Source organism: Marmota marmota, unplaced genomic scaffold (assembly GCF_001458135.2).
Source record: "Marmota marmota marmota unplaced genomic scaffold, marMar, whole genome shotgun sequence".
NCBI lineage: Eukaryota > Metazoa > Chordata > Mammalia > Rodentia > Sciuridae > Marmota > Marmota marmota.
Window position 1 is genome coordinate 3,363,568 of NW_026000174.1, and position 16,208 is coordinate 3,379,775.

A 16,208-nucleotide genomic window follows, 5' to 3' on the forward strand; every position below is an offset into this window, starting at 1 on the left:
GTGACATTGCATGTATGTGACCTTGCTCAAGGAAATTGTCATACCTACTTGGCTAATGGCTCCCAGCATCTCCCCCCTTCTGATTAAACCCATGTTGCTGACATTTTGCAGTGACATTGCATGTAGGTGACCTTGCTCAAGGAAATTGTCATACCTACTTGGCTAATGGCTCCCAGCAACAGGAGACTTACAGGATCCCAAATGTACAAAATTTCAACAGACCCACACTAAGTCACATTATTAAAAAAATGCCTAAACATACAGAATAAGAATAGAATTTTAAAGGCTGCCAGAGAAAAATGTCAGATTATATTTAAGGGGAAACCAATTCAGATCTCAGATCATTTCTCAACCCAGATCCTCAAATCAAGGATGTCTTGGAATAATATATTCCAAACTCTGAAAGAAAATGGATGCCAACCAAGAATTCTATACCCAGCAAAATTAAGCTTCAGATTTGAAGATGAAATAAAAACCTTCCATGATAAACAAGTTAAAAGAATTCACAACTAGAAAGCCTTCACTATAGAACATTCTCAGCAAAATATTGATAAACCCCTAGGCAAAAACTCAATTTACTAAAATTCGTGATGAAAAAGGAAATATCACAATGAATACTCCTGAAATTCAGAAGATAATTAGAAACTATTGATAATTTATGCTCCAATAAAATAGAAAACCTGGGAGATATTGATGAATTTCTAGAAACATATGACCTATTCAAACTGAGTCAGGAGGACACACACAATTGAAACAATCAATTTCAAGTAATGAAATACAAGACACCATCAAAAGCCTACCAGTCAAGAAAAGCCCAGGACCAGACAGATTCTCATCCAAGTTCTACAAGACCTTCAAAAAAGAACTAACACCAATACTCCTCAAAGTAGTCCATGAAATAGAAAAGGAGGAAACCCTTCTAAAATCATTCTATGAGGGTAGTATCACCCTGATGCCAAAACCAGACTAAGATAAATCAAGAAAAGAAAACAATAAACATAATTCATCATATTAATAGACTTAAAGACAGAATCATATGATCACCTCAATAGATGCATAAAAAGCATTTGACAAAATACAGCACCACTTCATATTCAAAACATTAGAACAACTAGGGATAGTAGGAACATACCTCAACATTGTAAAAGGTATATATGCTAAACCCAAGGCCAATATCATTCTAAATGGAGAAAATTGAAAGCATTCCCTCTAAGAACTGGAACAAGACAAGGATGCTCTCTTTCACTATTTTATTCAACATCATACTTGAAACTCTAGCCAGAGCTATTAGAATAAAGAAATTAAAGGGATATAAATATAAAAAAAACCCCTCAAACTATCCCTATTTGCCAACAACATGATTCTGTATTTTGAAGACCCAAAAATAAAAATTATTTTTTTTTTTAAAAGGCAGCATGAAAAAACACAGATACTCACAGAGAAAAAGGTAATGTGAAGATGCAGGCAGAGAACAGAATTACTGTTTACTAAGTAATGTCAAGATTTGGGGAAATACCAGAAATTAGGGGATGGAATGATTTCTGCCTAAGAGCTTTCAGAAGGAACCAACCTTCCTTCCAGTGTGTCAGCATACTGGTTTTGAAGTTCTGGTTTTAACTGTGAGAGAATAAATTTCTGTTGTTTTAAGGCACACAATTTGTGACAATCCGTTTATGACAGCCCAAGGAAACTCATACCCCAACATTAGAATCCCCAAATACATGAGTCTTCCATCTCTGTCCAGCAATAAAGAGAAGTTCCCCCACTTCAGGTGTTAATTAAGGCCATGTAGGGAACCTACACTACTTCCACCAGTCAATAATCAGGCATTTCCACACTTTCCTTGCCAGAATGATGTCAATAAGAGCCAAATAAAATAGAAGGTTGTAATCCCTCCCCGCAAAAAACAAATGCCAAATGTTTTCTCTGATATAAGGAGGCTGACTCATAATGGGTTAGGGAGGGAGAGCATGGGAGGATTGGATGAGTTCTAGATAAAGAAGAGGGGTGGGAGGGAAATGGAGGGGGCAGGGGATTAGCAAGGATGGTGGAATGTGATGGACATCATTATTATACAAAGTACAGGTATGAAGACTTGAATTGGGTGTCAACATACTTTATATACAAACAGAGATATGAAAAATTGTGGTATATATGTGTAATAAGAATTGAAATGCAAAAATACCCCAAAGTACATGTATAAAGGCATGAATTGGCGTAACATACTTTATATACAAAGATATGAAAAATTATGCTCTATATGTGTAATAAGAATTGTAATGCATTCCACTTCTGTCATGTATTTAAAAAAATAAAAATCAATAAAAGAAAAAAATAAAATAAAATAGAAGGTTGTAAATGAGATCTGGAACCTCATAACATAATATAAAAATGTTGAAGTTTCAATAAATCACTCATACCAAGTACCAAGAAGATCTCAAATCAAATAAGAAAGATAATCAATATATGCCAAAGCCAAAGTGATTAATATATCAGTATTATTTGCAAAGATTTAAAGTGGTTATGATAAAAATGTTTCTATAAGCGATGGTGAACATTCTTGGAACAAATTAAAAAATGGAAAGTCTCATCCCCCACAAATTAAAAAATGGAAAGTCTCATCCCCCAAACCAGAATATACAAAGAAGAACCAAATGAAATTTTTAGAACTGAAAAATATAATAACTGAAATAAAAAACTCAACAACAGAATGGAGGAGACAGAGGAAAGAATCAGTGAAAGGGAAGATACAACAATAGAAATAACAAAATCTGAACAACAGAGAGAAAATAGAAAAAAAAAAAAAGAAAGAAAAGAACCTTAGGGACATATGGGATCCCAATTTTTATGCTAGATGTTATGAAGTAGAATCTCATTGTAGTTTTGATTTCTATGTTCCTAATAATTATGTTGAGGATCTTTCATGTCCTTATTACCCATTCGTATATCTTCTTTGGAGAAATGTTTATTCAGTTCCAAACTGGTTTGTTTTTCTGTGGTTCTTTTTGTTTGTTTGTTTTTATGTCAGGAATTGAACCCAGAGGAGCTTAACCAATGAGCCATATCCTCAGCTCTATTTTTTATTTTGAGACAGAGTCTCATTAAGTTGCTTACAACCTCTCTAAGTGGTTGATGCTGGTCTTGAACTTGTGATGCTCCTGCGTCAGCCTCTTGAGCCACTGGTGATTACAGACACGCACCCTGCACCTGGCTCAAAGTGATTTTTGACAAAGATGTATGAGCAGTTCAGTGGAGGAAATATAGCTTTATCAACCAACAGTACTGGAACAATTGGAAATCTTTAGGCAAAAAGAAAAACACAACAGAAAACCAAATACTTTGATTTCAGTTTTTCATCTTATGCAAAACAAACTCAAAGTGGACTGTGACTTAAATGTAAAATGTGAAACTATAAAAACTTTAGAATAAAACATAGGAGAAAATTTGGGGGATCTAGAGCTAGGCAAAGGGTTTTTAAACTTGACACCAAAAGCATGATCCATAAGAAGAAATACTGATCAATTAGGCCTTATTTTTTTACTCTTTCATAAGGATAAAAGACAAGCTATAGTCAGAGAAAATATTTGCAGGGGTTGGGTTTGTAGGTCAGTAGAAAGCACTTCCCTAGCATGTGCAAAGCCCTGGGTTCAATCCCCAGTGGTGGGGAGAGGGGGAATGTAGAAAGAAAAAAATATTTTTGAGTAACATATCTAACAAGGCACTGGTATTTAGAAGACCCTCTATTCTCTCTTCCTGTCTCTCTTTCTCTTTCTCTCTGACACACACATACACACACAAAAACACATATACACAAACGATACATGTATTATTTGTGTGTGAGTGTGTGTGTGTGTATTATCAAAACTATAGTGAAAAAGTCTAATTAGAAAATTGGCAAAAGACATGAAAATAGGGGCTGAGAATGTAGCTCAGTGGTAGAGCGTTTGCCTAGCATGTGTGAGGCACTGGGATTGATCCTCAGCACCATATAAAAATAAATAAATAAATAAAGGTACTGTGTTCATCTACAACCAAAAATATTTTTAAAAAGGATGTGAAAATAAATATCACCAAAGAAAACATATGGTTAGTGAATAAGCATGTGAAAAGATGTTCAATACCTTTATCTATTATGGAAACAGAAATTAAACCCTCAATGAGATTTCACTACCCACCTATCAGAATGGCTAAAATACATATGACATCATTGAATTCTGGTAAGGATGAGGAGAAACTGGTTCATTGGTATATTGCTACTGGGATGTCAAATGGTACAGTCATTCTGAAAAAGTTTGGCAGTTACTTAAAAAAGCAACATGTACTATCATCCTAACAAGCAACTTAAATCCTGGGCATTTAAACCAAAGAAATGAGGGCTTATGTTCACATAAATACCTGCACATGAATGTTTTTATTGGCTTTATGTGTAATAGCCAATCTGGAAACAGCTCCAATAACCTCCAGTTGAGTGGTTAAGCAAACTGTGAATCATGCATATTATGGAAGACTAGTCAGCAATCAAAAGGAATAAACCATGATACACAAAACAACTTGGGTAAATCTCCAGAGAATTGTGATGAATGAAAAAGCCAATCCCAAAAGGTTTCTTATGATTCCATTTGTATGATTTTCTTGAAATTAAAAAGTAAAAATAGAGAATAGATTAACGGTTGCCAGGGGTTAATGAGGGAGTAGAAGTGGAAGTGGAAGGAATGGCTATACAAGGGCAGCATAAGGAACACTCCTAGTGATGGAAACGTTTTTTCCCCACATTTTTATTGGTGCATTATATTGTACGTATATAATGATGTAATTTGTTGTTAAATCTCCCCTTGATTTCCATGATATCCATCTCTACCTTTCTTTTCCTTTTTCCTAACTTCTGCATATGAGAAAAAATATATGACCCTTGACCTTCTAAGTTTGACTTACTTCATTTAACATAAAGGTCTGTAATTCCATCCATTATCCAGCAAATGACATAATTTCATTTTTCTTTATGTCTAAATAAACTCTGTATTTTTTAGAATATCAATATTTAATATTCTAGTTGTGATACTGAACTATAGTTTTGTAATATGGTAGAAAACTAGGTAATGGATATAAAGATCATTCTGTGTATTTCTTATAACTGCATGCTCTAATCTATAATTATCTCAAAAGGTGTAACTTTAAAAAGTGAATCAATCACATTAACAATGAAAAATACACAAAGTATTACTCTTTAACCAATTTTCAGATACTCCATTTTCTTGAATGAAATATTCATGTTTTTTAATTAAAACTAAACTGAATTACTTTGAGTTCACATAAGGTTATTTTAAAATGAAATATTTGTAGCAAATACCAATGATAGCAATGGAAATATCCCTTGCCAAACTATTACACTGCTAATACTTTTCCAAATATGGACTTTTCACTTATTTTTGTACAAGTAGAAAATTCCTCTATCATTTATGTTTTGAAAACTAAGTAAGCATATCTGATTTACTTAATAAAGTCACAATGCCTCTGAATTCAATTCCAGCTTAAAAAAAATTACCATGATATATACACCAACATTTTCCAAAGCCAGTGCTAATTAAGAAACCAATGCACAGGGGCTAGGGGAAGAACTCAGTGATAGGGCAGTGCTGAACATGGGCAGGGCCCTGGGTTCCATCTCCAGCACCAAGAAAGAGAAAGAAGGAAAAAAAACCCATTATCTAAAATTCATAAAATACGTATACATACAAATAAATTTGCCTTTTATTTTCCACACTTGGCACAAAAGTCTCAAAGTGAATCCAGATCTCTTAAATCAAAATTTAAACACAATGACCATCCTTTTCAGGCCTGTGATTTTTTTCATTTGTAAATTAAAAGAGCATTACATGCCAAGCGCAGTGGTGCATGTTTGTAATCCCAGCAGCTCAGGAGGATGAGACAGGAGAATCAAGAGTTCAAAGCCAGCCTCAGCAAAAAGCAAGGCACTAAGCAACTCAGTGAGACCCTGTCTCTAAATAAAATACAAAATAGGGTGAGTATGTGGCTCAATGATCAAGCACCTCTGAGTTCAATACCCAGTATGTATGTATGTATGTATGTGTATATATATATATATATAAAATCTGAGGGATGAAATCTACCAAGAAAAATAAAAGAACATGTACTACAAAATGATTTAAATTGCTAATGTTATTTCTTTTGAAGAGTCATAAACACTACAACAAAAAAGGAAACAAAAGAGAAAGAAAGTTTGCTGAGGAAAGAAAGAATGGAGTACCAAAAAAAAAAGAAAAGAAAAAAGAGAGAGATTGCTTTTCCAAGATTTAAAAGGAGCAATCATCAGCAAAGGATGAATCAGCTGGAGATAAGTTTAGAGGTGAGCAGGGGTCAGGTTTTTCCAGGGCCCTGAAGATTTTTAGTAAGGTTGATAGATTTTATTTTTCACTGGAAGTCACTCAAGGGTTTTAAGCATAGGAAGGTTTACAGGGTAATTCTGGTTGCATGTGGAAATTGTACTGGAGGGGGAAGGATGGGCAAGAGATGATGGTGTCTTAGATTGGGGCATCAGCCACAGAAGTGGAAAGAAATGTTGACGTTCAGATACATGCAGTTGGAGCTAGAGTCTGTCCCTTCATTGCTCCTCCCTGATGGGTCTTCTAATGTGCACACTTTGGTCAGTCTCATTCTTAAGCTAATCATCTTGGAAACAAGAACTTCATCTGTTTAACCCTCTAAATGATGGGCTAATGGGCAAAGAGATGACTCTGTCCTGATCTGTTGTACTTTCCATAACCTAGTCCTGTCCTTGGAGCCCCATTGCTGACCACTAGAGGATGTGCATTGATCTCTTGATGGAAGCTCTCTCCTCTTTGGGCTTTGGATCTCATATATGGAACCAGTATCCAAGCACCCAGACCAGATTTTTCCTCTCCACCTTTAGCCATAGACCTGTTTCTGTTTTAGTCCCTATTAGAAACACTGATCCTTGCCAGATGTGGTGGTGCATGCCTATAATCCCAGCAGCTTTGAAGGCTGAGGCAGCAGGAGCATGAGTTCAAAGCCAGCCTCAGAAACTTAGTGAGGCCCTAAGCAAATCAGTGAGACCTGCTTCTAAATAGAATAAAAGGGCTGGGATGTTGCTCAGTGATTAAGCACCCCTGTGTTCAATCACTTTTACCTGCCCTCCCCCAAAAGATACAGATCCTAGAGAATTGTGACAGTATTAGAGACATAGCTGTATCACCACCAGGACTTGTCCAATAAACATTTGCTGAATGAATGAAAAAAATTAACCCTGGGGGAGAAAGAGCAATCCCTGTTTTGTAAGAGGGAAATTGAGGTTCATAGCAACTTTGGCTAAAAAGATATCACCAGTAAGTTGTACAGTCACAATGCAAGCTCAGGTTTCTATCTCTGACTTCAGGTTGCATTAAAGTTTGAAGATCTAGCATTTGTAAAGAAAAGCCAAATAAAGCAGTTAACTGTGGAAGTTTCACTCCTATAAAAAATAAATATGCAAATACCCTTAGTATTTCCTCATTCATGAGATACTTTGAGGAGTAAGTTGTGCTAGTTATAATTTGCTACTTCCAAATCTTACTTCTGTTGATCTTTAGTCCTGATAAACGTATCTCAAACCCCTTTGATACTCATTTTAATCTGATTTTATAAAATGTGCCACCTTAAATGTCCAATTAGTCATTTTAATAATCAAGATCATACTTTTTAAAAGGTATTTATATATAAAACATGAACACCAAAAATCTAAAAGATTCAGATATTGCAAATAGAGAAACACTGTTTATAGTTTGATTAAATAAGAAGTCAAAAGGTAAAATGTGCTTTCAAAGCTTTAAAATTTTAAACTGTTGTCCTTATGATCAAAATGACATTATTAAGCTAACATTATAATCAATACAATAGGAACCCTCTTCTCTCACATATACAAAGAACTTATGTGAATTATAAATCAATTACAAGCTTTGAAGAAGATAATTTCTTAGGATGTATTTCACCATAATTCACAATTTTTCATGGCATGCATGTACATTTTTAATAACTACATGAAGCTAGCTCTAAGTTTTATACTCACCCTTTCATGATACTTCTGGTTCTTTTCCCTAAGCTTCTTTATTTGAAACATGAGTCTTTCTACTGCATTTTCCTTTATTTGACAGCTGATAATAAACAAAAATAAGATGTGTTATAAGTATTTATCTTAGGAAAAAGTAATGAATAATTTTAAAATCAAACTAAACTATTTGAATTTGAGTAAATTATTAAATATATTACAAATGCCCACTTAGGGCTGGGTGCAGTGGCACATGCCTGTAATCCCAGTGACATCCAGGCTGAGGCAGGAAGATCACAAGCTTGATGCCAGTCCCAGCAATTTAGCAAAGCCCCAAGTAATTTAGCAAGGCTCTGCCTCAAAATAAAAAATAAAAAGGACTGGAGATGTAGCTCAGTAGTAAAGTGCCCCTGGGTTCAATCCCTGGTATTTAAAAAAAAAAAAAAGCCCATTTAGGGAAAAGAACGTTTCCTAAATGATTTTGGATTTTGAATCTATTTAATTCTTTAATTTCAAGGTTTTTTTTTTAAAAAAAGAATTAATTACTGGTCATATTTCATGGATCTAATTTTGTTGTTGTTGTTTTGAATACTAGGGATTGAACTCAGGGGCACTTGACCACTAAGCCACAACCCCAGACCTATTTTGTATTTTATTTAGAGACAGGGTCTGACCAAGTTGCTTAGTGCCTGGCTTTGAACTCTGATTCTCCTGTCTCAGCCTCCCTAGCTGCTGGGGTTACAGGTGTGTGCCACCATGCCCAGCTTTATGGATATAATTTCTATACTTTCTAATTATCTATAAATAATTCAGCTCAAAGAAAACATAGGATAGGACACAGAAAATATGCTTTCTAGAATTTCTAAAACATTGAGACAAAAATGACAAAACAAAGATACTTCGGGGCAAGCACATCTTGAAATACTAAGGTAATTTAGGAGTGCCTATTGAATCAAGTTCAATAGTGCTCTATCTTGTCTACAAATAATAAAAGCTTCTTTCCTGAACAAAGACATTTCTTTAAAACCCCAAAAAATGTTTGTTGAATATTTCTTAGGTATGAATAAGAAAGAGAAATGAGCAGGAAGACTTTAGTACAGGCTATCTGAAGTGCTAGTACATCTCTATATCACTATTATGTAGTAAATCATAACTTTAAATCTGAGACCAAAATAAGGCAACACAAATAGCTTCACCTAAGATCCTTGCCTCCATTCAAAGCAAAACCAGAGCTCCTCTGGTGTGGTGGACAGAGCAGTGGTTAAAGAATGAGGTGTTCTGGTTTTATATCTTGTCCTTACCACATCTTGATCACAGGAAAGTCACTCAGAGTCTCGGGGCCTAAATTTCCAAGCTGTTAAATGATGGTGGCAATACCCAGTTCCACATATTATTGTGATGATTAAAGTAAGAAATCATGTGTGAATGTTTCTAGAATAAAGTACTTATAAATTCCTGTTGATTCTAAATCTGACATCCTGTCAATCTTCTCTCTAAAGTATCATTTGTATTGTGACATTGTATACTTAGCAGAGAGAAAAATAAGTTTCCTTTCTTCTAAATGATAAGAAAATGTAATATAAAACCAAAACAATAAATCCTTTAGTGGCAAAAAACTGCATTTGATAATACTGTGAAACTTGGATTTAGTCCTGGTTTCCCAATAACTGACAAAAGAAACTTAACCTATTTAGGCCTTTGCTCTTTTGTAAACAAGATTAAAGGAGATGAGCTTGGTGGTTCCCTTGAGTTTCAAATTTTTACAATTTATGTTGACCAATGCTCCTTTTCATGCAGTCATCTGTGCAACAGATTCTGTGAGCTGCCTCCAGTGCCCAGCATTGCTTTGGGTGTTAGAGATAGTTTTTAACACAAACTTCCTGATCCTTGCCCTCGGGGAGTACAGTCTACTACATAATAAAAAAGTAAGTATAAAACTACATTATTTATACATTGTGATCCATACTATGGGGAAAATTATCAGGACATGAAAAGGATAGTAAGTGGAAGGAACTACTATAGTACTAGGTTCCACACAACTGTAAGAAATATGCCTTAAGTAAAAGCCAATTTTTATTTCTTATTTATTTACTTATTTTAATATATATTTTTACTTATTCTAATTAGTTATACATGACCATAGGATGCAGTTTTCACACATCATACACAAATGGAGTATAACTTCTCATTCATCTGGTTGTACATGATATAAACTTTACTTCTTATTTAAAGCTTAAGTGTGCAAAAACTGTGAAAGAATGCCTTCTCTATCTCCCACATTTAAGGAGAAAAATTAAAGTACTGTAAATAAAAGTTATCTGAAATGAGAATATAAAAACATGCAAATTACTTGCATAATTTCTGCCATTATAAATGTACTATTACTTTTCTGTATGGATGTAATAAGCAAATGAACCTCAGAGATGTGACCTCCACTGCTTGAGATTGAGTCTTTGGATGGGTTTGTTAATAGGCTGACTCATGGCTGGAGCTGAGAGCCTTACTTGGTGATGACTGAGCACGCAATGAGTAGGCTTGCAATCAAATCCAACCCCACCTCTGACATTGCATGGGATATACTTATAGTTAAAAAAAAAAAGTTATTTGTTGTTTATCTGAAATTCCAACTTAATCTGGCATTATATATATTTTAAGTGTTACATCTAGCAACCTGACACTTAAGCCTATCATCCCTACCCTCAGAGCATTTAGGAGCCAATGGCCTAGGACTTTGTCTCAATGTTCATTTAGTGGTGAGCATCTTTAGGATGGTTGGAGCAGTGTCAACAGGCCTTGAGGAATTCTGAGAAGCCCTAAATGTTTTGGCAGCTTCCCTGGCCCCCTTGTGGCCCCCTGCTAATTATTGCAGGACTAACTGAGCCGGATCTCTCTGGAATCCACTTCGACTTTCCCAGGAAGAGATGGATTTACCAGGAAGCATGTAGGCTTAAACATCAGAACTCCATATTCTTAGCTACCTTATGGAATTTGATCTTAACTTTTCCTTTTCATATCTCTCTCATCAGTACCCTAGTATCCCATATGTCATTATAAATGCTGAATCAAGTGGGATGATAAACCAATATATATTAAATTGGTTTGAAAAGGATACAGCACTATTCTGAAGGACAATGATAATAAATCATTGATAATAAAATGTGTCACCTTATCCCTTCCCTCTCTGTGTTATTAAAATGTTAGTTATGTGAAAACTTTTTTCCTCCATGAAATTTCTTTGAAAATTTCGAGGAAGGAAAACAAATGAATTTGAATTTCAAAAAAATCAATATTTTTAAACCTATAACCATACCCAAATCTGTTCCTATATCTATATCCATCCATTTTCATTGTAGAAAAGTGAGGGGAAACAACTATAAAGGAGAAAATAAAAGTCATCATTACTTAGAGATGATCACTTTACAAAATTAGAATTGACAGTATCAGCCTTTCACAAAAAGTCAGAGGTTCACAATCTCATATTCTTGGGAGAGCATTCCAACATACATGAAGTTACCTGATCAAAGGACAGGTTTGTTTTATAGTTATTGCTATTATTGCCAATGTTTTGGCAATAATTAAACTATTTACATTCACCAGTGGGTAAAATCATGCCTGTTTCTTGGTAAGCATTTTGCCATTGAGGATTAGCACTTTAAAATTTTTTTTTCCATACAGATAGGTAAAAATAATATCTTTGTTTCCATGATTGTGATTTTGCTCTCAAACAAGCTTCAATAATATTTACTCAAGAAAGAAGCTCTGAGCTTAGACTATAGTAGCTGTGCTAGGCACAAGAGATACAAAGAATTATAAAATACAGTCTTCAAGGAGTTCAGAGTTTGTTGAAGGATCCAAGCAGAAATTAACTACCATATTTTCTTCTCACCTTAAATATTCTAACTGCTTGATCAATAATGAAAACACAAATCCCCAAATCAACCAACCAAATATACTTTACTTTTTAAAAAACCCTATATATAATCAATTTTTTTCTACCCACAACTAATCCTTACCTATTTCTATATCTATAACCATATTCATTGTATAAAAACAAGTGTAAAGGAGGAAAAAACATTATTATTCATATTATTTCTAAAAGTTCAATTGTTAAAAACCATTAATTGACTATCTACTATGTGCTTACTACATCCTTAGAAAATAGATGGAATGAGAAATAAAAGATGCTGCTAGAAAATCCCTGGACAATACTTCTTTAGATGGTGAGAGGAGGTGGCTCAGCTACTTGTCACATGACAAAAGTTCTCTTATATTGGAACACATGGAATGAGTAATCTGTCACCAGCAGAGCATGGTACAGCAAGTCTGGCTGTTCCAGTGCATTAAATTATTAAGTTTTAACAAATAAAAGAGATCAAAGGCATGGGATGTTCAGTTTATATCTGTCACTAGATTATGAGAATTCTTCAATATTGTTCTCCTTATAAACATGTGTTAAAGAGAAGAAAGACCGCCTCTGGTTGATCCCAAAGAAAGAGAAACAGTTATAACTGGATGTCCTCCCTATTAAACCATGGGAATAAATTAGAGACCAGGTTGTGTTCACAAAGCCATTTTGTAACCTCTCCTAAGATGATATAAAGGATGTTTTCAGTATGTTAAAAAATCAGTACAAATAGTATCTGGTTATTATTTAATGTTACCGCAGATAGAAAATAAAGGGAAACTGTTAAAAATCCCTTCCAGTGGATGTTTCTGTCCTAGAGTTCTGACTCTTTGACTCACTGCCTTATAAAAAAAAAAAAAAAAAAAAAAAAAAAAAAAAAAAAAAAAAAAAAAAAGACGTATGAATACATTTGGAGTCTCTCAAGGGGAAGGAGATAAATTTTCCCTGATCATTGTTAAAAACAATTCTCTTAAACAAAGACCTAGCTGAGTATCACAAGTTTCCCATGTTCAACCTCATACCCCTCCAAAAATGACTTCCCATTTCTAAATTCCTTGTGTCTGCTTGGTCTTCCTTGCTTAAATCACTGGTGTCTGCCCCGGCTCTCTCCCCCTCACTCTCCATTCTCTCAGTTCCTGGACAGTGGTAAGGTCTTTGCCGGCTAGTATCTTTCCGTAAGCATTGTCTCCACAGTGCTTTCTCCTTTTCCAGAGATTAGCTTCCTTACATGAGCTTTTCTAAATCCCTCTGACTAGGTCGAGTCCTTTAGTTACAACACTGAGCAGACCCTACACTTTCCTTCCACAGTACCTTCCTTATAGCAATATATATGTATTTATGTAAAATGTTTGTCTTCTATGCTTCATCAGGTCAACAGGACCAAGTGGTCCTATTCATTGTCTTCCAATACCAAGCATCTGCTTTGCACATGATAAACACTCAAGTACTGAGTGAATGAGAAAATAAATAAAGGAATGTCAGTTTTATTTAAGAAAAGACTGATACTTATTAATTCCCTAACAAAAGTGAGGTTCACAAGCCCTCAAGGGGTTTCTCCCTATTTGTTGGAATAAAACATCAACAAAAACGTCACCTCTAGTTTTATGTCCAATGCTTGGTAGTGAGACATTATGAAATGTCCTCTTTATTAAATAATTCTAAATGACTTGGATTTGATCTGTAGCCACTTAGGAATAATGTAAGTTGGAATGTCTAAGAAACTGAAAGTTAAATACAGGGAAATGTCCTCTCCTTTTGGTCTATAAATGTCCCCTAACCCTCCCATGTTGTATTTTAAGAGATAAGCCAGCTGTGGCATGTCTAGCAGAGAGTGACCACTTATTCAATGCAAGGAGCCAAAACCACATCCACGAATGCTATTTCATAGATATGACTTGGACTATGTTATATTCAAAGTTTTTTTAAAAAAAAACTTTAAAAATGTGTGCATAGCACAATGTTTAATTAAATCTTCAATCCATCTCTGTTTTGTTGGCATTTGTTAAGTGCATCATTTACATCTGGAGTTATATAAATTTTTAACAATGATTATATTTACATAAAGAAACACTTAGATTTCAAAATATAAACTTACTGGTAGTCTAGAAGCGCTTCACTGATGGGCAGTTTGGCTTCCCTTTGTGGCACATCTTGCATATCCTTTTTATTTGCTTTCCCTGTGCTTTCCATTGTTCTGGTTAGTTATTAAGGTACATATCTGTTTAGCAAAGAGATATACAAAAAATGAATAAATTCCCCCTTCGCTCCTCCACTTGTATTGATGCTAGATAAGGCACTGCTGGGACTTCATTTTAAACTGGCTTTGCCATCCTAACTGTTCCTTGTCCCCAGATTTCACATCAACCACAAGACAGGTTGAATCATCAATCATCATGAATCAATTGGATTCTTGAGCCTGGTGAGTTCCATGTGTAGCCCAGTACAGCAACCTACCATGCATGATCCAAAACTTTCTAAGAGATTTGTTAGCTACCTACATCTATTGCTCCTATCAGCAGATTGATCAGTCTCTTACATATGATTTACGAAGGGCTGAATTTTTTAAATCATTTAAGAGCAAAGAACTGAATTTATAAAAATAATTTTATTTCTCCAAAGTGTTTGGCAGAGTGCACTGTACATAGCAGCAGCTCAGTAAATATCTATTAATTTTTTAAAAATTAAAAAAAAAACCATAATTTTTTATGAGCACCAAGAAACTAGGATTCTGAAGAATTAGAACTAGGATCCCAAAGAATTAGGTTTGGCCAGGATTGTTACAAAGAGCAAGTAAAAACATACATTGAAGTGTGTTTTATGTGGTTAAGATATTCACAGATGCAAATAATAATGTTGTATCACTAAAAATAACTTTTCATAAGCTAGTAATTGCTTTTATACTTTAATAAAAATCAGCAAGAATAATATTTTTTAAAAAATAAAAATCAAGACCCAATGTTCACTAGTGTTTTTATTAAGCAAGTATACATCATGGTTTTGGTTCAGATACTAAAGTACAGAGTACAGCTTTCCTTAACAGGTTTTTATATTTTAATTTCTATTATTCTCCTAAGATTAAGAACCTAAACTGCAATCAATGTTCAGTAGTTTGGTGTGGTAGAAAGCACATGACCTTTGTAATTATTTGTTTAAATGGTTGTAAATTAATGAGCATGAGGAAGATGTAATAATTGTGCATTTCTGTATTTCTCCACTAACCACACAAACGTATCCCTGTCAAATGAATACCAGAGTTAATGGATAAATGAATCAGGCAGAAGTATTTTAATCCTAGGCCCCCTCCTATTATCCTTGTGACCTTGAGATAATTACTTAATGTTTTTGAACTTCAGGTTCATCATCTGTAAAATGAGATAGCTATCATATTCTAAGAGCTACTGTAAGGATTAAAATAGGCTAATATTTAAAGCACCTGGTATAGTGTTTCACCAACAGAAAGAACTTCATAAGGATTATGCCCTTTTGTCTTTCTCTTCAGTTAACAGCTACAGATCATCCTTCGAATTCCAAATAACTGTAAATCAGAGGATGTCTGCCTGCTGCCAAGTACAATGATTTGTGGAAAGACTAATTCATGAGGTTTGACATTGTCAGCCTTTGATTTGAATCAACCAATTGGCAATCTGCAAAGACCATTCAGACCCACTGTGGAAAAACTTGCTGAAATGAAAACACAATTTTGTCTATAGACACATTGCTCATGTACCCAGACCTCTAGTGAGGCTATCTGGGTGTCTGAGATTTTTCTAGCCAAGTGTATACATGAATGCAAATATACTACAATATTTTCCAAGTGAAGAGTACACAGGTAACAGAAAAAAGATTTAATACAAAAAAGATTTAAAGTATTAAAACAGTGTCTTCTCAAATGTGGAAGTATCAAGAATAATTCAATAAGCTCCATACCAAAATGTATCATCATTATACGAGCACAGTTCACAGCAAATTATCAGCTAAGGAAAATTTGTTCTCTTTTATTCCAGATACAGAGTTGTGTTTTTATACTATTTTCTATTTTAGAATTGAAATTTTTATCTTGACTGTTACACAAGAAGATAGCATGCTGACAAAGGTTTCATTTTAAAACAAGAACTTACTATTTAATGTTTAGTTTTATTAAAAAATATTTTATTTAAAACTTAAAGCAACCATCAAAAGACTACCAACTAAGAAAAGCCCAGGACCGGATGGGTATACAGCAGAGTTTTACAAAACCTTTAAAGA

The 16,208-nt window shown here is 34.4% G+C and overlaps 1 protein-coding gene across 1 annotated transcript in view; it reads right to left on the reverse strand.

Moving 5' to 3' along the window:
• Window positions 1-14,183, reverse strand: part of Ccdc83 (coiled-coil domain containing 83) — a 44,945-nt gene extending 30,762 nt beyond the window's left edge. Inside the window, exons 1-2 of the mRNA XM_015477345.2 lie at window positions 14,059-14,183; window positions 8,081-8,165 (exon numbers count right to left, since the gene is read on the reverse strand). Coding sequence (XP_015332831.1) covers window positions 8,081-8,165; window positions 14,059-14,153 — 180 coding nt within the window. The 5' untranslated portion in view covers window positions 14,154-14,183. The remainder of the gene's footprint in view (window positions 1-8,080; window positions 8,166-14,058) is intronic.
• Window positions 14,184-16,208: the final 2,025 nt, after the last annotated feature.